The sequence below is a fragment of the Erpetoichthys calabaricus genome, chromosome 1 (assembly GCF_900747795.2).
Source record: "Erpetoichthys calabaricus chromosome 1, fErpCal1.3, whole genome shotgun sequence".
Classification (NCBI taxonomy): domain Eukaryota; kingdom Metazoa; phylum Chordata; class Cladistia; order Polypteriformes; family Polypteridae; genus Erpetoichthys; species Erpetoichthys calabaricus.
Genome location: NC_041394.2, coordinates 313,223,250 through 313,249,235, shown reverse-complemented (window position 1 = coordinate 313,249,235; position 25,986 = coordinate 313,223,250). Strand labels below are relative to the sequence as shown.

General features: G+C 41.6%; 1 protein-coding gene across 1 annotated transcript in view; it reads left to right on the top strand.

Annotated features, from left to right (window-relative positions):
- Nucleotides 1-25,986, top strand: part of ttc41 (tetratricopeptide repeat domain 41) — a 106,380-nt gene that overhangs the window by 60,752 nt on the left and 19,642 nt on the right. The window contains exons 8-11 of the mRNA XM_028817489.2: nucleotides 2,194-2,389; nucleotides 5,635-5,819; nucleotides 15,167-15,276; nucleotides 22,441-22,624. Of these exons, the coding sequence (XP_028673322.1) occupies nucleotides 2,194-2,389; nucleotides 5,635-5,819; nucleotides 15,167-15,276; nucleotides 22,441-22,624 (675 nt within the window). The remainder of the gene's footprint in view (nucleotides 1-2,193; nucleotides 2,390-5,634; nucleotides 5,820-15,166; nucleotides 15,277-22,440; nucleotides 22,625-25,986) is intronic.

Sequence of the window (25,986 nt, the reverse complement as noted above, 5' to 3'; positions counted from 1 at the left end):
AAATGTTTATAATAGTGTGGGAGAGTTTATAAGGGCTTAAAATATATAAAAATAACCATATAAACATATGGTTTCTACTTCGCGGATTTTCTTATTTCGCGGGTGGCTCTGGAACGCAACCCCCGCGATGGAGGAGGCATTACTGTATAGTAAATCTGATGCACATTTTTGTGGGCAAGAAATTTTGGATGTCTAAAAAATTATAAGTAAGACTGTTCGATTGCTGAATGGGCAAGTTTACACTCATTCATATTGAGTCAGTTTACAGTTACCAGATAACATGCATGTCTTTGGGATGTGCAAGGGACAATGGAGTACCCAGAGAAAAACCCGCACAGACATGGGGAGAATGCATAAACATCCTATTGATAGCGACCAGCCTGTAATTTGGTTGCAGTGCTAAATATATTCAATAATCTTTAATTACATTAAAATTAACTAAAATTGATTAGGCTTTACTGTTTCTCCAAAGTTATAATTTCCTAAAAAGATAGTTTTACATAAGCAGTCAATGAATAGCATTGTGGATTCAGTGTGGTCCCCTGTAGGGACATCACTTTCACTTAAGCTGAACTTTACATTGTTAATTAATACATATTGAATAAAGATTGTCAAGAGGGACTGACAACTTCCTCCGTACCAATGTCATTATTACTTTTAATGAGGTGAGGTGAGGACAGGTTGGGGAGCATGCATTGGTACAGTGCATTGCCGCACCCACCTCACGATGAAACAGCTCGTGGTCCCAGTTGGCAACCCCTAAGGTAGACACGCGGCCCGGTCCCATCCTCTGGAAACAACCATCTATTTGCCAAAGACAGGTTTTATGTAGGCATCCCCTTGGCCTGGTCCAGCTGCTCTGTCCTCAACAATTCACCCACAGGGAATCCGTAGTACCGTAACTAATACTCCCTCACAATGCAGGTATTGTGCCTTATTCAGGACTCTGTGAGCAACCACTCGTTCGACACAAAGTCAAACCAGCGTTACCCAAGGATTCTCAGAATAGACACAGTACTAAAGGAGTCCAGTCTTTGTCTCAAGTCACCAGATAACATCCATGTCTCACAACCATGTAGCAAAACAGGAACCACCAGGAGTCTAAGGACTTGAACCTTCGTCCTTTTGCATAGTTATCGGGAGCACCACACACCCCTTTTCAGCAACCTCCTGACTCGCCATTCTCTCCCGATCTGTCTACTGACTTCACAGAGTCACCAGAGACATGAATGCCTCTGCTGAGGTAAGTAAACCTCTCCAGAGGTTGACATTCTGTCTGTAGACAGACACACTGCTGATGGTTGTGCCCAAGTGTTCGTTAAAGTCCTGGATCTTGTTTTTTATCCAGGACACTTGCAAGCCCAAATACTCCAACTCCTCACTCAGTCTCTTGAGAGCCACGATCAGTACCTACATTGACTCTGCGAAGATCATAGCATCATCAGCAAAGTCAAGAACAGTGAATCTTTCTTCACCAACAGATGCCCCTGTCTCTGGACCCCATGATCCTGCCCAACACCCAATCTATGCAAGAATTGAACAAAGTAGGAGCAAAAACACACCCTTGACAAACCCTAGAATCAACAGAGGTTCTGCCTCCACTCTGCACAGCACAATACCCGTGCACAGGCCAGCCATGACATCCAGCAATTTGACTTGTTTCCTGCGAAGACTCAGTATGTCCCACAGGGCAGCTTGATCATCTGAGTCGAACACTTTATAAAAATCAATAAAGGCTGCAAAGAACTGCTAATGAGGAAAAAGAAAAAAGCCTACCTTGGACCACAGTCATAAGAAAGACTACGGCTGCACAGCCAAAAGTATGTTCATGAGTATGTTCCAGATATAGATGTTCTCTTAATTTCTTTACAGTAGATAATTTCACTAAATCTTGATTCACCTGGCGTGCTGTTTATAAATATTAAAAATATAGGTAATGTACTGTATATAAGCTGTTAAGTTTAGTAATCTTACAAACCTTAAATAACACCTGCAATGGCCCTTGACATGTATGTAACCAAGTGCAAAACCAAGTTTTTTTTAAAGGATATTTTTCTTTCGTAAAGAAGCTATAATACAAACTCTATGCCTTATCTAGAATGAATATATTTGTATAAGTCTATTATGTATAATTACACATTTTATACTAAGGAACAGAAATTATCCTATTTACATTTTTTTTTTACTTTATAGATTCGTTCCTTCCTTTAACTGAAGAATCTTCAAGTATTACTCATGCATCAAAGAGCAGAAAGAAGACCTTACACCGACATCTGGCACAGTTCTTTCGGCACCATCATTCTTTAGAGAGAGTCTATATGGAGTATCCCTGGCATCTAGAGAGATGTGCAAACTGGGATGAACTTCATGCCTTTGTTTCTAATCTGGAGTAAGTAAACTGAAGCCAGCAAACTATTGTCAGATAAAAGAAATATAGCAGCTTTTCTGACATTTCCATTTTATGTTAAATGTTGTCACAAACTCCACACAGAGCCATAGCAAGATTTTGGGAAGCCACCTGTATAATTGGTATCCTGGCTGCAAAGTCGAGAAAGTAATACAGCACTGATGTGCACAAAGCCGAGTCTAAAACAGAACTGAGGGAATAGAGAAAAGGTGGAGGCTTTTAAAGGGGAAGACAGGAAGTGAGATCAAAGAGGTCAGGCTCATGAAGGTCTTCAGCCATAGGTTCGAGCCCGGACGTGACATCACAGGGGCCGGAGCCGGCAAGGTCTTCTTCCATAGGCTCAGTCCTGGAAGTGACGTCAAGAGGGCCAGGTGGAATCTCCCGTGAATGGTCTGCAAGAAAGGGAGAAAAAGAGTCAGTGCACTCTGCCACATCCCGGTATGATTTGGAACTGCCCTTACTCAAGCCCTTTAGCTGCCTCCCATACGCATGTGTGTGACAATGTATTTAGTTCATCTTGTGACATATATAGTGACTAATTATCTGTTATCAAACTGACTTAATCCAATTCATAGTCATGGGAGGGATGGGTAAACCCTTTCTTGGCTGTAAGGTGGGAACCAACTGTGACTCAGTCAAAGGGTTTTATATTTGTAACAATATGTAAAACACAAGAAATGAAAAATCTGAGCTTATATGAAATAACTGACTGACCCCCAAACTTAACATCATTTCTTGATTGTAAACTGAGTCAGGCCTCTAGTGGTTTAACAGCATAAAAATCCGACCAGAAGTAGTTCTCTCTTTCCTGTAATGAGACATGATGAAGGAATAGACATGAGATATTTCAATTTAGTACATAAAAACATGTTTGCTGTCTGTATCTATAGATAAGTAATTTAGAAACTTTAACCCCAACAGATTCAATAGTGTTTATACTGACATAATTAGGGTATGAATGGGGTACATCTTGGCTCATTTCTGTAAGACTTACTTAATTGCATAACAATAGGTTCCCAGTGATATATTTTGTTTTTACAACTTACACCACATACTTATTAAAGATTAGAAGAATATTATTTATTTGTTGATTTATTGTCTGAACCCACTTATTTAATTGAGTCTTGCAGAATCAATTCAGCTTACATTTGTTCAAAGTCAAACCTGAATACTCCTCCTTCATTTCCTTTAGTCTTTGTCATGTTCCATATGTTAGAAGCTTTGCTACGTTTTGATGTATATTACAACAACAACAACAACAATATTTATTTATTTAGCACATTTTCATACAAATGATATACAGTAATCCCTCCTCGATCGCGGGGGTTGCGTTCCAGAACCCCCCGCGAAAGGTGAAAATCCGCAAAGTAAAAACTGGTTATTTTTATATATTTTAAGCCCTTATAAACTCTCCCACACTCTTATAAACATTTCCCACACAATTATACAGCATAAACCCTTTGTATTCTCTTAGATATTAGGTAAGATTCATTGAAATAATGTATGTAAACACACTGTTTATATACAGTAAAACCTAAATATTATTTTAAAGATATCGAGCCTCTCCAATATCACATATGTTACAGCCATTACGACAGGCAGGCTACCAGCAATAAATACGTACAATGCAAGAAAAATTGTATACAGTAAAATGTGTGTACAGTGATACTAAACTATGTACATGTAATAAGTACTGTACGTAGAAAGTTAATTATGTTACTCACCAACAATGACACTTGTCCGATAACCAACAATGCGACTTGTCCGATAATGAGGAGTTTAATTTTACTGCACAACAAAAGAGAGCGTTACAACTCTTCTAAAGGAGCCTCTTCAGGCGACTGTGTAGCAATGCAGTTGTTCTTCTTCTGGCAGTCTTCAATCCAGATACCTAAAGCAGATTCCATCCAGACTACTGCCTTATTACATCCACTTACAACTCGTTTTGCGCCCTGGTTAAAGGACACTGCGGCCATAGATCTTATATTCTTTTCCTCCTTTTTAAATAAAAAAGAATCGTGGACTCATTGATTCCGTAATGGCGTCCTGCAGCGGTGTAGCTGTTCCCTTCCTTCAACATATCCAAAACCTTTACCTTTTCGGAAATCGTTAGCATCTTCCGTTGGCCCTTGGGCACGGCCCCTGAAGCAGTAGCAGGAGCACGTTGATGCTGAATGAGCGAGATGAGACTTCCTGGTTAACGCAGTAGAATTGAATTCTGTGCTCCATCGCTGAGCCAATCAGCACACAGGAACTTAACTGAGTACTCTGATTGGGTAGCTTCTCAGCCATCCGCCAATAGCGTCCCTTGTATGAAATCAGCTGGGCAAACCAACTGAGGAAGCATGTTTTAGAAGTAAAAAGACCCATTCTCCACAGAATCCCGCGAAGCAGCGAAAAATCCGCGTTATATATTTAGATATGCTTACATATAAAATCCACGATAGAGTGAAGCCACGAAAGTCGAAGCGCGATATAGCGAGGGATTACTGTAGCTCAAAGTAGTTTACAAGATGAAGAAAGAAAAGTTTATAAAAAATACAAAAATATAAAAATAAGATTAGGCAGTACTAAATAACAAAGAATAAAGTAAGGTCTGATGGCCAGGAGAACAGAAAAAAAGGGCTGGAGAAAAAAAAAAGCAAAATCTGCAGGGGTTACGAGACCACCCAGCCCCCACTAACATAATTGATCTAGATCAGTCCTCAGATTAGTTAATAGTTTTACCTTTTGGTTTGTACAGATCCGTGCTTAAGATTGATATTTTAAAATACATCTTTGTCTCTGTGAAATCATAAAATCTATTTACCAAACCTGTTGATTTCACTACAGGGTCATGGGATTTAGCGGTCTATCCCAGCAACTTTGGCAGGAACCAAGCTACACAGGTTGTCAAAGAAATCATTCCATGAAAAACAGAAATATTAGCATCAGGATAGGGTGAATTTTTCAATTCAATGAAATAGTCTTTCAAGTGTAAATTATTCTGTTAAAGCTATGCAACTTTAAGATGCTTTTATGCAGGTTGATATGTGTTTGCTTGTAGGACTCACGTATTGTCAAGGTAGACTGCAATGCAACAACAATCTGTGGAAATGGAACTAGTTTGGTATCTAAGAAAATATTTAATATAATTAGAAAATGGTTGTAAGTTATTATAAACATTATTCAGAATTGTACTTGATTTTCATTAATGTTTTTATTACAAGCTTTTTTTGGTTTTGCAGGATAGTTGACTTTGTGTCCAGAAACACAGAACACTGGCAACAATGTAAAATGGACTTTCTTCTGTACTGGAAGGCTTTATTGGATCACGGATATGATATATTTATCTCATTTCAAAAAATATTGGAAGAAATAATTGCAGGAGGCTATGGAATTGTACAGGACATAAGCGATGTGGCTATAAAGGGTATTTATTACATTCTTTATTATTTACTAGGGGGCTTCGCCCCCTGCTCGCTTCGCTCGCCAACCCCTGTGTTTGGTTAATCGGATATACAATTTAAAATTTTTTTTTCTTTGGAATTGTTTCAATTTCATTATTTGCACTTTTACTTTAAAGCTTCATTAAAAACAATATTTTTTGGAGACACATTGTGACAACGCAACGTATAACTGCCCGTAAGTGAATATTGTTTCTGTTTCTCTAATAAATAATCCGACTTTTTCTAATGTTTGTCCCTGTGATTTATTGATTGTCATAGCAAATGCTATTCTCACAGTAAACTGTAAACATTTTAATATGAATGGCATATCACGATCTCCTTTGGTGTGTAATGTTATTCGCAGAATATATACATCACCTTTCTTTTTGCCTGTTAAAATTTGCATCGCTTTTCCATGATCATCAATATACACCTGACCGAATTGTGTATTCTTTGAAATTTAACTTGTCGTTGCTTTAACTGTTTCTGTAGCCGAGGATTGGACCGCCAAGGTCCCCTCCTTCGGCCACCACCCAACTCACACTGCACCCGACCTCCTTGGCCCCTCCCATAGGTGGTGAGCCCATGGGAAGGGGGACCCACGTTGCCTATTCGGGCTGTGCCCGGCTGAGCCCCATGGGTGCAGGCCCGGCCACCAGGCGCTCGCCATCGAGCCCCACCTCCAGGCCTGGCTCCAGAGTGGGGCCCCGGTGACCCGCGTCCGGGCAAGGGAAAATGCCGTCCAAAATTGTTTTTCATCATAGGAGGTTTGTTTAACCGCTCTTTGTCTCATCCCTCACCTAGGACCAGTTTGCCTTGGGTGGCCCTACCAGGGGCATAAAGCCCCGGACAACAGAGCTCCTAGGATCATTGGGACACGCAAACCCCTCCACCACGATAAGGTGGCGGTTAAAGGAGGGGCCATTCAGGGGTCCTGGAGAGGAGGATCCGTCGGATAGTCGAGCCTCGGATTCAGGAGGAACAATGTGGTTTTCGTCCTGGTCGCGGAACAGTGGACCAGCTCTATACCCTTAGCAGGGTCCTGGAGGGTGCATGGGAGTTTGCCCAACCAGTCTACATGTGTTTTGTGGACTTGGAAAAGGCATTCGACCGTGTCTCTCGGGGAATCCTGTGGGGGGTACTCCGAGAGTATGGGGTACCGGACCCCCTGATAAGGGCTGTTCGGTCCCTGTACGATCGGTGCCAGAGCTTGGTCCGCATTGCCGGCAGTAAGTCAAACCCGTTTCCAGTGAGAGTTGGACTCCGCCAGGGCTGCCCTTTGTCACCGATTCTGTTCATAACTTTTATGGACAGAATTTCTAGGCGCAGCCAGGGCGTTGAGGGGGTCCGGTTTGGTGGGCTCAGGATTGGGTCACTGCTTTTTGCAGATGATGTTGTCCTGTTTGCTTCATCAGGCCGTGATCTTCAGCTCTCTCTGGATCGGTTCGCAGCCGAGTGTGAAGCGGCTGGGATGGGAATCAGCACCTCCAAATCCGAGACCATGGTCCTCAGCCGGAAAAGGGTGGAGTGCCCTCTCAGGGTTGGTAGCGAGATCCTGCCCGAAGTGGAGGAGTTCAAGTATCTCGGGGTCTTGTTCACGAGTGAGGGAAGAATGGAGCGTGAGATCGACAGGCGGATCGGTGCAGCATCCACAGTAATGCGGGCGCTGCATCGGTCTGTCGTGGTGAAAAAGGAGCTGAGCCGCAAGGCAAAGCTCTCAATTTACCAGTCGATCTATGTTCCTACCCTCACCTATGGTCATGAGCTATGGGTAGTGACCGAAAGAACGAGATCGCGAATACAAGCGGCTGAAATGAGTTTCCTCCGCAGGGTGTCTGGGCTTTCCCTTAAAGATAGGGTGAGAAGCTCAGTCATCCGGGAGGGGCTCAGAGTAGAGCCGCTGCTCCTCCGCATCGAGAGGAGTCAGATGAGGTGGCTCGGGCATCTGATCAGGATGCCTCCTGGACGCCTCCCTGGTGAGGTGTTCCGGGCACGTCTAACCGGGAGGAGGCCCCGGGGAAGACCCAGGACACGCTGGAGGGACTATGTCTCTCGACTGGCCTGGGAACGCCTTGGGATTCTCCCGGAAGAGCTAGAAGAAGTGGCCGGGGAGAGGGAAGTCTGGGCATCTCTGCTCAAGCTGCTGCCCCCGCGACCCGACCTCGGATAAGCGGGAGACGATGGATGCTTTAACTGTTCCGGGACCACAGATTCTCAAAGCGTATGGTCCATTATTGTGTAAATCCACGTTTTGTGCATTGAATGATGCGAATGCGAAAAGACTTTGTTGTTTACTCTTTGCCTTTTATTTCTGACCTCGATTTGTCCTTCTGTTTTTTCAATTACACCTGGTTCTGATGATTAATCACCTTTTGTTTGCAGTAATGCGATCTTTTCTATCTTTCCTTTGATACTGTAGCGACTGACATGATAAAGTGTCACAAAAGTTTTACTTGAACAATCGCCGACTTCCTAACCCCAAACACAACTGTCTAGCACCCTCTCTAATGCCCCACCTTACCGCATCAATCAATACCCCGCTATTAGTCTTCCGTGCTGTATTCCACCCTCCCTCAATCGGACCTAACAGTCACTTAAAACCAAAAAGCCCTCAACCTGGCTGGGACACTACAATACTTTCGAATTTTACTGCTTTCATATTCTGTACCTTTCTCTGCATGTGTATTGCGCCATTGTTTGTTTGAGCCTTTCGAATTCCACTGCTTTCATAATCTCTTACCTGCCTTTTTTTTCTCTCCAACGCCTTTGGGTCTCTGTTCTCCGTATTGTCCTTATACGCTTTATATGTGCTGAGAGCACATGATCTGTGTGTACTACACTTCTGAGTGTTTTTTGATGGGTGAGCTCTTATATGATATCTTTTGTAAGTAGGGCGTGTCTTGCAAGAATCTCATGTTCCACATCCCCGTGAGACGGCCCTGGGACAATCTCTTGGCATCAAGTCTCATGTTTACTGCCCCTGCGAGAGCTCCGTGGCAAGTCTCTTTTGTCTCGCGGGTCTTTTAAATGTCTTCTGAGAACTTCCGAGAAGATCACGTATCGTAGCCTTGGTTTTGCTTTCCAGGATTTTTTTTTATAATAGAGAGATTTCTTAACAAAGTTAAAATAGCCAAGGTATTAAGTGTACTGTCTGAATATTTTCATCCTATAACATATTTGGATATATAGTTTTATTTTACTTTTTCCTTCTTAGATAAAATTGAATTTGTATGGGTGGCACTGTGTCACAGTGAATGGTGCTACTGCCTAACAGGTTTAGCATCCTGGTTTTGAATCGTGCATTTTTTGTATGGAGATTGCATGTTCTCTCCATGTCTGCATGGATATTCATCTAGGTACTCTTTCTTCCCACATCCCCAAAGACCTACAGGTCAAGTTAATTGGTTTCCATATTGGCAGCTGTATGAGTACTGTATTTGTGTGTGTGTTTGTGTGTTGGAGTGGGCCATATGATGAACTGGCATCCTTTCCAGGGCTGCATCATTTCTTACACCTACTGCTGCTGGGATAGACTCCATCCCACTTGAGAAGATCAGAGATGTGATGAAGTTCATAATAATAAAAGAACATTTATTACAAATACCCATGAAAAATAATCAAACTTTGTTGCATACAGAATCATTCTGTAGGGAATACCATTTCAAGATGCTTTACAGGTGCAGATCAGTACTAGAGCTTCCTGCTTATGAAAAAGTAAGAATTTCCTCTGTTGGTTTTATGGTTTTACAGTACATGTCAGGGTAGAAGTGGCAATCTTGTAGTCCTTACCCCTTCCTAAAATTAGGTACATCTAACCTCTTGTGATAAACAGCAGCTAACAAATGTAACTGTTAATGTTTATTCAGCAAAAATATTTAGTTTTCATTTGAGTACAGGGCACATTGAATCTGTGTCAGGGACTGAGCTGTCATCTTTATTCTTTAAAGTCCAGTTCTTTAGACACTTGGCCACACTCTCTGAGTGCTCAGTTCATGTTTTTCTCTGCAGGAAGTCTGTTTTACTTTTAATTTTTAGGTACTGTAAAAGAAACATGCATAAATCCATCAACTCATTTTTGCATCTGCATGATCCAAATCTTAGTCGTAGGGCTTGGTAGCTTATTCCAGCAGTATTGTGCACCAGGTAGGAACCAACCCTAAACAACATTTGATAAATCATTTAATGAAAATATGAGCATACGGTTAAAATCTCAACAATAACTTTATAACTGTAAGTGATTTATTAAAATTATGTAAAGTAATTATTATGCATATTGATGTGTGCATGTTTATAGAACACATACCCTTAAGTGGCTTAAATGTACGCAGCTGGAGACTTTGCTCATTTATTATCATTCATTTCTGATCACTTTTTCACTTATTACTTGCTTTTCAAAAATAATGAATTTGTTATTGGAATTTTTTGGTCAAGGTTGAGGTGAAGCCTAAACCAATGGCATGGGATGCAAGGCAGGAATGACACATTGAAGTGACATTGTCTCGGACATCACCACAAAAGAAAAGGTATAGAGAGAGCATGCAGATTCCTCAGATGCAGAGTTCGGTCAGGGATTCAGCCTCAGGCATCTGGAACTCTTAGACAGTATCACTTACCAATGTGTCACTGTGTCAGCACTGTTTAAAAAAGTTATGGGAGTAAAATGTCAATGAACGAATAAGAGTCATGAGTGAAGTCATGAAGTCTCAATCCCCAGAGTGAGTACAAAAGCGGAATTTTTTTTTTTTTAAAGAAATAAATAAAGATACGTGTAGGAATTAGCCTATGATAAAGAGATTGCTTAGCAACCCTCTGGCCCACCCAAACATTAGGTGAGTGCTATCCAGCCATTTATTTTCTGATCCTGCTTTATCTCTTATAGTTCTGCAGATAAACAGAGCCTACCCCATTAGCATCTGGTAAATGAGACGAACCAATGCTGTACAAAATGGCAGTGCATGCTTTCTCACTTGTTAACCTACCCTGAGTGTCTTTGTGATGTGAGAGGAACTGGTGTACTTCCGGAAATCTCGGTGGCATGGGGAGAATGTGCAGACTCCACATAAGCAATAACTGGTCAAGTAATCAAACCAAGGTGCCAACTATACTGGGGCATCAGTCTTAAGCACTGCACCACCATGCTGACATCGGGCTGGGTAGTCCTAACTTGCATAACAAGGTGTTCAACATTTAGATTACTTTTTTAATGTAATTATAGGCTTTGTATAATTTATTAAATGACCTGGTATGCTATAGACTTGTGCTGCATTCAAATGTGGGTCCAAACCTACCTAAACTAGGAATGGATGTATTTTTAAGTGTTCATTTTTAATTCAAAGAGAGTTATAAACTTCAGCTATTTTTATACTATTTGACATGGCAGGTCAGTTTGAGCTGGGAATCTTATGCTATACAGTCCAGTGCATTATGTGCTAGGCTTCATCACATATAAAATATAGGGTGTTATTTACAAATTTCCTTCTCTTAACTAAACAGTTAATGATTTACAAATTGGTAACATGATGGTGACAGTGGTGCGTGCTGCTGACTCAGCTCTAGAGACATAGGTTTAGTTTCCACCCTGTTTACTGTTAATATGGAGTTTTTTCATATTCTCTTCTTGCCCATGTGACTTTTCCCAGCTGTACATGTTTTATTCCACATCCTTAAGACAATTTGTGATTCAGAATTGGCCTTTTGCATGTTTACACATGTGTGATAAAATGGCATCTGTTGCACAGCTGGTTCCTGCCATGTGTATGATTCTCCTGGGAAAGGCTACAGTTCCTTGTGGCCCTGTAGCAGACAAAGCAGGTCCAGGAAATGGTTGAATGGATAGATACATTTAATAGTAACACAGTTAAAATCTAGTTGCTGGTTAAGTGAGGACTTTATATTAATAATTATTTGTGTCACAATGAGAGCACATCCAATGTACTTAGTCCTATTTTTCCATAAATGGTCTGAAAAAGGTAAAGCCCTGGAGTATTAGTTGTATGCATGAGTTGCTTATGTTCGGTCCTCATGAGAAATACATTCTATGCCCATGTAAAGCTGGATAAAGTGTTGCCTAAGAGATCTATTCCTGTGTCTAACAGGCTTTAAAATAGCTGCATTAATTTTGAACTGTTTAAACATTTAGTCACATTTTGCATACCAGTTTTTGTTCAGCTTTATTTTTTGTTTGCCTTTTGATAATGTTCTTAAAATTCTCCAATATGAGTTGAAACACTATGACATGCAATCTTGATAAGGTTATGTATTTTCATTTCCTTTGTAAACTTCTTCTTTGTCTTTTGGCTGCTCCCGTTAGGGGTTTCCACAGCGGATCATCTTCTTCCATATCTTCCTGTCCTCTGCATCTTGCTCTGTCACACCCACCACCTGCATGTCCTCTCTCACCACATCCATAAACATTCTCTTAGGCATTCCTCTTTTCCTCTTACCTAGCAGCTCCATCCCTAGCATTCTTCTCCTAAAACACACATCATCTACCCTTTGCACATGTCTAAACCAGTGCAATCTCGCCTCTCTGTCTTTGTCTCCAAATCATTCAACCTGAGCTGACCCTCTAATGTACTCATTTCTAATCCGTCCATCCTCATTATACCCAATGCAAATCTTAACATCTTTAACTCTGCCACCTCTAGCTCCATCTCCTGTCTTCTTGTCATTGCTACCGTCTCCAACCCATATAACATAACTGGTTTCATTACCGTCCTGTAGACCTTGCCTTTCACTCTTGTAGGTATCTGTATGTCACAAATCACTCCTGACACTCTTCTCCACCCTGCCTGCACTCTCTTCTTCACCTCTCTTTCACACTCCCAATCACTCTGCAGTGATGGTCCCAAGTATTTAAACTCATCCACCTTCGCCAGCTCTACTCCCTGCATCCTCACCACTTTTCTAACCTCCCTCTCACATGTATTCTGTCTTGTTCTTACTGACCTTCATTTCTCTCCTACCTAGGGCAGACTGTATCTCCACCTCTCCTGGTTCTACTCAACCTTCTCCCTACTCTCATTACAGATCACTTAACAGAGCAAGGTTAAAAGTATAAGATGATGTCTAAGGAAATGAGCATCAGAGGAGTCCCCCAAGAATGTTCATCATTGTTAGGGAAAGTGTTTAGACAGCATATCCCATATTATAAAACATATCAATAGCTTCTAGAAACTCCTTTGCAACTGTGTCAAAAAGGAATGATACTTTGCACCTTTTTTATTTGCTTCGAATTTTTTTAATTTCTTGCTGCTGTCCTAATAATGTAAAACCTAGAATGGAATAGATACATTTATTCATTATACTTTGGTATTAAAGAGCAACCAAAGGATACTAATAATAATGTTCTAAGAGCAAACATTTCTAAATTCCAAATCTGGCCAGATTTGGCTGTTTTATCATTAAAACTCAGATGGGAGGACTGATGATTAGTTGCTTGTCCACTGATCTATCACTAAACACCACAAGCCTCTTCTAGTCACCTTCTTGATTCTCTCCTTGCTGACCAATTTTCCTTCAAGTCAGAGAACCTTTGCCCTAACCTGAATTTAAGGTAAATTTGCCATTGTCAAGAAGCAGTCTCCAAATATCAGAAATGCAGTCTGAAGGTCCTGTGACTGCCTGAACTAGACCTTCACCTGATGGCTCCAGGTGTCCCTCCATGGCTAAGTTCCAATTCTCTACTAAAATGCCAGACACTCTTTATAGTAACCTGGTTGTATACCACCCACTATTTGCAGCAAAAACCCGAACATCTAGCCCCCACCTACTGCTCAAGGGGCATTATTTTTTACTTTCTGACATTCACCTTGCCCTCTCTTTTATTTTAATGCCTTTGAGCAATCTTAATAAATATGGTATGCCATTCCCTGGTACCTGTTTATTCAAACTAATTCTGAGAAGTGCAACCCAATTACCAAGAAAGGTTTCTATTTTGAAGTCATGTTTTGCCAGGCCTGTTTCCTGTCTAATATTAGCCCAATACAATTTTTGCCCTATGTATGGAAGGCATGTTGGCACATTAGTTAGTACTGCTTGTGGCGGTGCGGGTCATGCTCCATGCTCCCATTTCCCATCTGGGAGCCTCTCGAACCTGACACCATTGATAATGTAACCGGATGAACTGCTCTGATAGGGACAAATCAAACTGAGCAAGGGGATGGTGGAAAAGTGCAACAGTGCTTTTATTAAAAACAAACCAAAATCAAAACAGTGTACATAATGGAAGTGCAGTTTCTTCAAAATGTTAATAAATAATCCATAAAAGGTAAAAATCTATGTGTTAAAACAAGGCTAAAATGAGACTAAAACCTGCAACCGTCATTGGGGCAAACCAGCCAAACACAGCTCCTTCTCTGTCTCTCCAGCTCTCCCAAGGCTCACTCAGCTGGAGAGACTTCAGCCGCCATGGTCCTCTCGCTACCGACCCCCATCTTGGCTGCCTCCGTCGGCATCTGTCAGACCGCTCAGGGTCGGTTGTCCTCCTGTCTACCTTCTCGCACACGCAGTCGTTCCTCGGATCCCTAGGAAGGACACCACCTCGACCAAACCCACTCCTCTACATAATCAATGGGCGCAATCCATCCCTTGAGCGCCGATCACTTGCTCTAACATGGGACCCCTGACCGCACTGACCTCTCTCTTTCAACCGGCACTCACTTTTTCACCAATACCACTCTTACTCGTTCTTTTTCTTTTCCATCCTTCTTCTCTTCTGTACCGGCCCATACTTATATGGCTTCATGGGTGCAGCGCCTCAATTACACTCCGCAGAAAGCCAATTAAGCAATTGAAAATGATCGCATTCTCACAGGCAGGTGCCACTCGCCTCAATTACCTCATCAACTACCTGTGTCTGCACGATCGCGCCCACGGAGACTGACAGGGCCAAATGGATTATTTAAAAATTGGCCTTTCATTCAGAGCCGTGGACCCGCCACACCACACTGCTACTTCACACCTCTAAACACTTGTTTGTTTTTTCTCCTAGGTACTGTAGTTCCAAAATTATGCAAGCTCTATTAATTTTTGACTTCATACAGTCATTTTGGGTGTATTTATGAAGTCATGATGGATGCATATACTGTATAGTGTGCTCAGTGATAGGTGGCAGCCTATGTGGTGTTGATTTAAGTTGTGAACTTAGTTCTGCTGGTATGGGCACTGGCTGTTGCACCTTGTGACCCTATAACTGAATAAGCAGGTTCAATAAATAAAAGGAAGAATAAATTAATAGATAACTTAATGATGTTCTAAAATCCAGCATAAACAAGTTAATTATAATTAATTTTCTTTGACTATACTAAATAAATAAAATGTCTCTTTACAGATGATGACCCAGAACGGCTTATAACATTTGCTATAGAAACTGTAGACATCTTAGGAAACCCTGGACAGGCTGAGAATCTTCTTTTGATGGCAGAATCTCTTCTATCTACGGTAAAGCAATAAGTATTATTTGTGTGTTTTTGTGACTTTCTCTACATATACACAAATACCGATTTAAATATTACGTAAACTGTGAACCTTGTAGCCAGGAAAAAAAATAATGACTCTTGATTGCGTAAACCGAAGCAGCAACATGTTCAATTTTAATTGGATGGCTTTCAGGTGAAAAAAACAATTTATGATTCGAACACAGGACTCTGGAGCATTTGTGGTAGCAGCCCTAACTACTGTGCAGTCAGAGGTTTGCTGGACAACACGAGACTAGAAAACCACTCAACAACTCTTCCACTACATACCGTACCTGTTCTTTCCTTACCTGGGACTTCATTTATAAAGCTGGCATATGCACAAAATGAGTCTTGAAATACGTATACACAACTTCCCACACAAACGTTGGATTTATAAAAGAAAACCTGACAGGGGAACAGTTATATATTTACAGCAGCTGTGACCCATGTGTATGCAGCATTTTGGAGAAACTGGTGTGTTCGAGTGAGGGATCGAAGTCTTATTCAGAAAATGCTTCGGTGCCAATCTGGCTGTCCCCGTTTACTTCAAAGTAAAGTATATGAGCTCTTTGGCGTGGAGGCAGTGACATAATAGCAAACAAAAGTAGCCAAAATTGGGCTTCAAGCTTTCTGTCTCCTTTGAGTTGGGCAGTTGCACAGGAGTGTCATCCTGTGCCATGTTCCGCCCACAGAGTGATGCCTCCTTATATTGACTCCGTGACTAATACACGGGAGACCAGAAGGGCCTGAGTCAGGTGCCCTCATTGGGCCTCTTCTCAGTGGCATGGAAGGAACAGGAAAAAATATGATTAGCAACAGCACTCCATCTCGACCCAGGGTGGTATCACATACCTTAGAGGAGCCCTGAGTGTGATCCACAGATGTGTATACATGACACTGGGAAATGACAACACCTTTGATCAATTAGGAATTTCAGACAAACCAGCTAAATGACAACTCACACACATAATTCATTTTCACCAATGTGTTATTATGAAATGTGTTGACATGACAAACATATTAAAGCTCAAATGCGATGAATATGATGCACAGACTGTTTTAGTTCCTCTTTTAAAGGGCCAATGCTACATATTTGCATTGAAGAAATTTTTCGTTTTTTGTCAGTTTATATCAGCCTCTTGCCACTTCTCAGGGAATGACTGAAAGGTCAGGAATATCTCAGCCAAGCTTCACTCTCATGTCTACTGTGCATATACATTTAACATATTTTTACCAACATAAAAAAGCAATTTTCAGCAGTGTCCAGTTTTCCTACCGGAATTGGAGCATTTAGTGAGAATGAAGCTGTTTTGTTAACTGTAAGCATTTACATTCTGTTAACATACAAGTGATCTGTAATGCCTAAGATGAGACTGACAATTGTCAAGACTACTCTGGCACAATGGTGCATAAAAAGGCATCTCTGATTATAAATGCCTTTCAAAGACTGAAATCAGAGAGCATAGATGTGTTTTTTCCTCCTTGTATTTCATGCACCCTCTGCCAGTGACTTGTGCTCAGAACTCATGAAAGAATTGGATGAGACTGTACAAAAATGGTAGTTATATACAGGGGTAAGACAGGAAGGAGCAGGTCCAGGGTTAGGGTGCAGTCATCAGTTGAAAAGTTCCTTCTATGCATCTGCAGGGGGAGAAAACGAGAAAGTAGTAGATGACAGCACCAACCCCAGGTCTGGCAGATAATTACAGTGATTAAGCCCGTAAGCTGCCCATACGCATATGTGTAACACGGCCCCTTCAGCCCACACCTATCTGGTCAGGTGGCCCAAACCGAGAAGTCACAGAGCAGAGTAAACCTATAAGGCAGCAGGTCCAAAAACCACCTTGTGACTTGCAGGTTTGATTACCTGTGCACCACCATCCACTGGAGTGGGGCATGATCAGTGACCAAGGTGAACTCACGGCCAAGGAGATAATACCTCCACTGGGTAACTGCCCATTTGATTGCCAGAGACTCCTGCTCTACCACCACATAACTGGTTTCCAGGTCCAGCAGTTTCTGGCTCAGGAACATGACGGGGTGTTCAACACCATTAACGCTTCAGCTCAAAACGGTACCAAGACCTGTGTCTGAACCGCCATTCTGGAGAATAAAAATCAAAGAAAAGTTAGGAGCAATTATAGTTGGAACCTATGTCAGGGCCTGTTTTAGGTTATGAAATGCAGTGCCCACATTTGAATCCCATACCATATTATTCGGGGGCATACTTCGTTAAATTAGTCAAGGGTGCCATTCCCATTGAAATGCGAGGCACAAATCAACAGTAGTAACCTGCTAAACCCAGAAGGACTTGCCTCTTGTTCTTTGGACGGGTACACCTAATGATGGCTTCAATCTTCAAACACTGTAGTCATACTGTATGCCTGCCCAAAAGGTAACCTAAATATTTGGCTTCGGTTACCCCAAAGAAGCATTTCTTTGGATTAATCTTGAGACCGTCCTCACCTAGTGTATGGAGCACAGCCCAAACCTGTTGTAGGTGTTCCTTCTATGTTCTGGAATACACGATAATGTCATCCAAGTAGGCAGCACTATAGGCATTGTGGGGATGCAGCACTCTATCTACCAGATGCTGGAGAGTTGCTGGATTCCTGGGCAATCCAAATGGAAGGATAGATACTGCCAGTGTCTACTAGAGGTGGCTGTCCATAATTCGATAGCCTCGGGATAATGAGTAGCATAATCAACCAGGACTAAGATGTACTTATGTCCTCTAGCTGAAAGAACAAGGGGTCCCATGATTTCGACACCTATGCACTCAAAGGGAATGTCAACTAGGGGAATGGAAATCAGAGGAGGGTGGTAATCTCCTAGGAATCTGCCACAATTGACACTCTGGACAAGAAGTACAAAAGTGATGACCTCCTCATTGATCACCAGCCAATAAAATCTGAGCTTATGGTGCACAAGCTTCTTGTCGACTCCCAGGTGGGCACCTAGGAGGTGAGTGTGAGCTAACTCTCAGACCTGTTGCCAGAAAGTCTCAGGGACAAGCATTAACAACTTCACCTCCCTCTTATGTTCTGCTACCCGATAAAGGAGATCATTGTTTAAAACAAGGTGCGACCATTGTGGCATGGGATGTTGCATGTGTTGGCAGTTTACCAAAACTACTGCAGTTTTGCCAAACTTGAGGGAATCGTTCCATTTTTCCCATTTAAAGGTTAGCCAGAGTTCACCTCATTGGAAAATGTAATATAGAGACAGGATCAGGGTCAACCTCAATGGGCGTGGTTTATGACCAGGACGGCGCAGCCTTGACCTACATTACTTCTGTCTGCAATGTCACTGCCTACACCATGTCACACTGGGTAGCTACATGACTCTTTGATGCTGGCTGAGAACACGCATGATGACAGCTTTAGACGGAGTCTATAACCAAGCCCAAAAGCTTCCCAGGAGTGGATCGTGTGATGCCGCTTTTAATTTGAGACCAGTCTTGCCTCAGGATTACCTAACAGGTTTGATTTCAGAGGACAGCTACTCATAATGACCTTAATATACTTCCACAATTAATAATACATGAGGCTGAACTATACCACTGAGTTTCCCCGTGAATATAGGACAGACTGGTCTTCCCCTTAGCCACAAATTGGCAAGCGACAATAGAAATGCTGCTGGCAGAACTGATCAATGCGGTAACCTTGTGTCTATTTATAAGCACCACTCCTGTACAGGGAACAGACAAGGGATGAGCAACTGAACAGTACCTTCCTCCTTTCACCCAGCTAAAGTCCATAGGGTCAACTGCACCCAGTCCTTGACACAAATTCTGTGGGGATGATCCGTCCCTGAGAGCCAATCCTTCGCTCTTTTGCAGTGCCAATGACCACACTGCCTCTCACACACACTGGCTGACTGTCTGGCTCATCCTGCCTCTCCTCATGATGCTATTCTCATGGCTCTGTTTCTGTTCTGTCTTTTTCTGTCTTGTTCTCTTTTCTCCTCCCTGCCGTGTAGGCCCCTCTTGTGCTGCCTCTCCAATTGGGCACAGATGCGATGTGCTGCTTTCTCTGCAGCACCACTTAGGCACCTGACTGATCTTCTTACCTTTGCATGTGTGTGCGGCATGGTTATCCAGCACCTCAATGAACCGTGGAGCGAAATGCACTCACACACACCCATGCCCATTTGGAGCCTACACTTTTTGGCACTCAGTTATTTATTTAAAATTTACACAGTGCCACGGAGCACTTATCACACCCATTTTGCTCACTGCCTGTGATGCCTGGTAGCAGTACGTTAAAAAATTAAGAGATTTGACTCAATATTGTCATTAACCTGTAGGGGCAATAATACCTGGGATGATGCCCATGACTGATCCAGTTGGGGAGCCACACATGCTTAACTCCGTACCTCTGACTCAGAGAGCTGTGTCTGATACTGTCCTACCTTGAGATTCTACAGTTTGGTGGCTATAGAGGTTATGATGGCATTCAGGTTTTGATCTTCAGACATTATTTCTGCAAAAATCAACGTGGTACCCCTGTATACTACAGAATAGGTAAAATATAAACCAAAATGGCAAGTTAACAGATATGTCTTTACGGATGGTGCTCATTAATGAACTGATGAGACTATACAAAGATGGAGGTTGTATAGAGGTGAGAGAGAAAGGGGTTAGGTGCAGGGAAGCTGGAACCAGAAGTGCGGTCGTCAGGTGGAAATTCTTTGTGTGGGTATGCAGAGGGAGAAAAGATGAAAGTAGCAGATGACAGCGCCAACCCCAGGTCTGGCAGATAAGTACATTTATCTAACCCTATGAGCTGCCTCCCATGTGACACTATGTGTGCACCTCCTGGTGGCATGCTTTAATTCAGGCCCATTACTGATGACCTCCTTTCCCTAGTTTGGTATCTCACTCTTCACTATCTTTCTTCATGTTCTCCTAGCCTGGATTATTTTATTATGAAATACAGCATTACCTTTACTTCAACGTGGCTGATGATGATCACTAATTGCATGAGAAGGAGACTCCAACAAAATGTGTGTACCTAACTATTCACGCCCATCTGTTAAGCATTCATCAGGATTTTATCTAATAATGAAGGTTTCTGATTAGTAAAGTCATGGTGTTTTAGCTTATGGTACAGACAGAATTAATGTCTGTCTATACCCAAATCCAAATAGGGTGGAGTGGTGGCTCTGAGGCTAAGGATCTGCGCTGGTATCCTGAAGGTTGCCGGTTCGAATCCCCATCACTGCCAAAGAGATCCTACTCTGCTGAGCCCAAGAGCAAGACCCTTAACCTGTAATTGTTCCAGGGGCGTTGTACAATGGCTGACCCTGTGCTCTGACCCCAAGGGGTATGCGAAAACTAACAAATCCCTAATACGAGAAATCGTATAAGGCGAAATAAAGAACAAAAGAAAAAAAAATCCTGTAAGCATAAAAAGTTCAAACAATAAAGAATGCATCATTTGCTACAGGACAGAATATAATAATCAATCCATATCTCTCTATTATAAAAGAAAATCTTGAGACGACACTATTGTCAAGAGATTTTTTCAAGTCCTGCTAGACGAGACTTTTGCCAAGAGATTTTTTCAAGTCCCGCCTTCCTCTCAACCATTTTCAACCACGCCCACTGTCTTCTCACCTCTCATTCGTGTGAAAGGTTTTGTCAGACACAGTTCCTGTGCTCTCAGCTCTTATAACTTTTTACATTTTCCTCACTTTAAGTTCCCAAAAAAAGACTTATGATGTCAAAATCTTATTGAAGAATTTCATCCTGAAGGGTTATCAACAGAAGAAATGAGTACATGGGCAATCCTAGCACAGAGAAAACGATGAAGTCAAACAAATTAATGCAAAAATTATCGATCGGTTACACAGTAAATTGGTTAAATGCATATCAATAGACTATGCTGTCAAACTATTCTGACTTGTAAAATTTAAAGGTAAGGAAAGGTAATGTAGTACATCTTCCGTGGATAACATTAGACACCAAAGGAGATCTTGACATGCTATTCATATTAAAACGTTTACAGTTTCCCATTAGAATAGCTTTTACTATAACAATTAACAAATCACAGGGACAAACATTCAAAAAAGTCGGGTTATTTATTAGAGAGAAACAAACGATATTCACTCATGGGCAGTTAAACGTTGCATTGTCACGAAGTAAGTCCAAACACGGAATCAAAATTCAATGCAATATTGACGAAAAGTTAATTCAAAAAATTGTTTTTACTGAAGTTTTACAGTAAAAGTAAAAAAGTATTTGCGTGTTAATTTCAAATCCAAACAAAACAAAAACGAATACCTCTAATGCAACATGATACATAATTATCTTTCAATTTATTATGTTTTACTATTTTTTACTATGGTTAATTACTCACTGAAATGTAAAATAGTTAATTCTATTATGCATATGTAACAATTCCCATGAAAATAACAATCTGTTTAAATTGTACATCCACTTCCCCATACGCGAGTGACAGATACGTGTAGTGGTTAGCGCATAGCGCCTGCCCAGGAGTTGTTGAGCAAAGTGAACAGGGGAAAGAGCCCCCTTGTTTTTTAAAAGATAACTTCTACTCTTCAAGATTTGAACAACAAAATTTCCTCCTGGAAACAAATAAAGTTCTATCTCTATCTGCTTCTTTCATTTTTCTATGCATCCATTTTCAAACTGTAATTCAGAGTTGTGGGGGCCAGCAGATTAAGGTGTAAGGCAGAGACCAACTGTGTATAGGGTGACAGTCGGTTGCAGGGCACATTCATACAGTACATATCTCAAAGGAAAACCAATGCATATATGAGCAGAGTGTGCGGACTCCACAGAAACCATGAGAAGGCATGGGTTTTAAAACCACTTTCCTGTGAAGTAAGGCAGCAGCACCTATCATTTTGCTATTGCTCTGCTCAGATTTTATTATACATTTTATATTGGGTTCACAGACGTAGTTCAAAAAACATTATATACAGAGAGAAAGGTGTTTCAAAGGTCATTCATGATACGGTGTCCATTGTGTTCCTTTTGTTTGATAATAATAATAATACTTTTTATTTGTATAGTGCCTTTCCTGTGCTATATAGTAGAGCCCTTTCGAAAATAATAGTAGCTGGTTTGGAGGTTTGGAAAATGAAGCATCCTGCCTTATGTGCATGTCTGATTTTCCAGGGTGGTATGCAAGATCGAAGAACAATGGAAGGTCTGCTAAGAGTATCGAAGTATCTTGTAGACTTCTACTACAGGGAAGGGAATCTGCAAATGTCTAAAAGATACTGTTACAAAGCATTGGCCATTACAGAGTCTTTAATAAAAATGTCTGAAGAGAGAATTGATGATATTCAAAGAGTGAAAGGTATGTAGCTGACATTTAGTGTACTGTTTTCTGGAAAATCATCCTCCAAATACTGGAGGTACTTAACATTGGCAATGTGTGTTGATTTAAGATACAATAAAAGATGAAAGGGCTGTTTGTTAAAAGCAGTTACTGACATTTTAGATAATCATGAACTGAAAGTCAACTAAAAGACTTTTGCATTTGTTTCCATATTTCATTGCCTCCTAGAACACCACAAAGTATGTTTACTATTTTACTGAAATGTTTGGTTCAGCTGTGAAAATGTTTTTTCTCCACTTCTGGACATCATATGTTGAATATACAAGTGGATCGCCATCAAAGTATCTGTTTAAACCAGGTATTATTCCAAAGTGTACTAATTATAAAGAAATAAATGCACAGGAGTGCACAAAGTTAGAAAAGAATAGATAAAACATACAAGTATGAGTATTTTGCCCTGTGTCTTGCATAGGGATCCTATTTTCCTGTAATCCAAAATCCCATGAAGTACTTTTTCCTCATAAACTCTTTCTTTCTCTCTCTCAGTTCCTTCAGGCTCTGTCCTTACTTCTTTAGCCGGTCATCCTTCACCCACCTAACTTCTTGACTTACCATAGCACTAGTTTGTGATGGTGCAGGTCAGCTCCTTGCTCCCTCTTCATTTTTGGGAGCATCTTGAACCTAACACCGTCAGTACCATAACCAAGATGTGCATGGCAGATGAGGACAAAACACACCTAGCAAGGGGCTGGTGAAAAGTTCAAGTGCTTTTATTATAAAAAATCCACAAAACAAGTTTCCCAAAATGCAGTGCTCAAAACTGTCAAATAAATAATTCATAAAAAGAAGTGAAAGTGGGGGTTAAAATCAATAAATAGAAAAATCAGTTAAAAACGAGGTTAAAACAACACAGTTCAGTAAACTCATTTTAAAATCCATAAGCGCTGGTGCCTTCCTTTAAAACTGATACCTCTCTGGCTTATCCTATTTGGACCTTGCTGCCTGGAGAGATGTCGACCAGCAGGTGCGGACACTCTTCTCATCCGGCGCGTGTCCCTCACAACCAGTCCCATGGGCAACCCTGAGCCCTGCTCCACCTGAACCGCTGCCGATCCAGGCTCCACCCAATGTAGGCATTCTTTACTCCCACTACAGCTGTCTTAGCGAATGTACCTCCAAAGCATGATGTTCGCTCCTGCTCCCAAAGATACAAAACAGGAGCGACCCACAGCTCCCTCCTGAGCGGTGGCCACTCACTCCTCCTTGGGGCTCTACTCCCGTCCACCTGCTTCCACTCTGTTGAACAGCTTGTTTCTTCTTTCTCCTGCCTGCTTCTCCCGTCCTTTACCTCCACTCTAACCATTTGTTTGTTTCTTTTTTGTCCATAACATGTCATTCCCTTTTATATGCTGGGGAGCTGTTGCAGGTACAATCACCTGATTGTCACCCTGGGCTGCTGATAAGGCAATCAGACTGCCCACACGTGCCAGCAAAGCAACATACGGATGGCTGACCGGTACACACTGACCTGGAGACAGGGCGTCTTCATGGCAGATCACTCGCACCTGCTCCACTCCCCAGCACAAGCGCATTCATTATTTATTTATTAATTGGCCAGTTTTTCTGAGCCGCAGACCCGCTATACCACATAGCTGCATTTAAGTTCCAGTAGGTTTCACTTCTGAAGTAAGGATCTGTTCTATTGACGAAAATATTTTACTATATCTAGTCATCTGTTTATCCATGTATGAACTCAACTGTGTTTGAAACTGATAACACTATGTGATAAAAGTAGAGGAAAACTTAAACTTCTAATGTACTGTTATTCTCTATCCATTAATTTCAGTAAACTCCATTTTCCAGCTGAGAATTGTGTTTAGATAGAGCCTTCCCTGGCTGCAAGAGCTGAAATACAGTAACCAACCCTGGTATAGGACAGCATTCCATCATTTGACACATTCATACACACTCACTGATATTGGGGCATTTCACTGTTGCCAGTCTATGTGATGGCATGTCTTTGAACTGAGAAAGGAAACACAGCCTCTCAGAGGAAGCGATACATGAACTCTTTCTTCTAACATTAAATACTTGTGATTCTCACATTATTGGACACTTTTTATCGGTTCTAGGGATGGACACTTAAATAAAAAAAATGCCTGAGCCCATCCTGGCACTCCCGTTAGTGGCCCAAGGTGTCTCTAACATCCTGAATGCCAGCCCTCCCTTATAGAACCATGAACCCCTGTGTATTATAGCTGGATTCAGGGAAATATTTATAAAGAACTGAGGCTCCTTGCTGCCACCTGTTGTGCTGGAGGAACTCCTGCCATACTTGCCAGTATACCCTAGTATCCTTTAATTTCCAGTTACCTAAAAGTAGTCACTTCTCCCTACAAAGCATCACTGGCAAAACTATTCTAGTAATTTCTTAGAGTAAGCCATCCTTTTGGGCATCTGCTGGCTTGACTCCTGTTCTTTAGCAATACATTTAGAAATACCAGAGCAAGAGAAGTAAAATGTTGACCATAAGAAAAACAACCAGGATTATAGACAGCAGGCAATCCATCATATGCTAAACATTCCTGACTTTTTACTTAAAGTGAGAGAAGCAATAAAAACTGGGAATAGACCACAACTCCTACCTATTGACTTATTGGTTTTGTTCATTTAATGGTAAGGCTAGGGAAGACTGCTGTGTGGCCAGTGTTTTCCTGTGTATCTGCAATGAGACTGCACATGATGCTTGAATGAAATGAGTGGGATCGGCTTGTCCCTTTGAGAAAGAAGGCAGCATAAATGCTGCTCTGGATACCCAACCCTTTAAGAGCTCCACTGGACTCAGGATATCAGAGAAAACAGAACTTATCAGAGGGAATTGAATTATGGTGTCACTGTAACCAAAACAGGCTGTTTTGCCATCAAATCACATCTCGATCTGTCCCAGTTTGGACCCACAACATCTGGATTGCAAAGGCTCTCCAAAGCAGCTCTCTTTTCAATGCCTTGAGTTCTCTTATGCTTCTGAGTGCAGAAACTGCCACTGAGCACTGCAAGTGCAGTGCTTCTTGGCGACATCAGCTGATCTCTCTCTCACTCTGCTCCCACCTTTTGTGCAGCACCACCATTACACTGGCCAACCCTGTCCCCAGAAGTGATATAAGAGCTAGTTGTGGCAGTAACCCCGGAAAGGTTATTTAAAGCCTCCTCAGTCCAGAAATTTGATGAACGAGTATTTGGGAAGAGAGTTAGGGTAAAGACTCACAGGTCGGAAGAAGAATGGCCAGGATGATATGAAAGTGAGAGGTGAGAGGCAGAGATCTGGTTGCTTGTTTTGTCTTAACTTTCATACTTTGTATTCTTCTTTGTTTGTCACCACT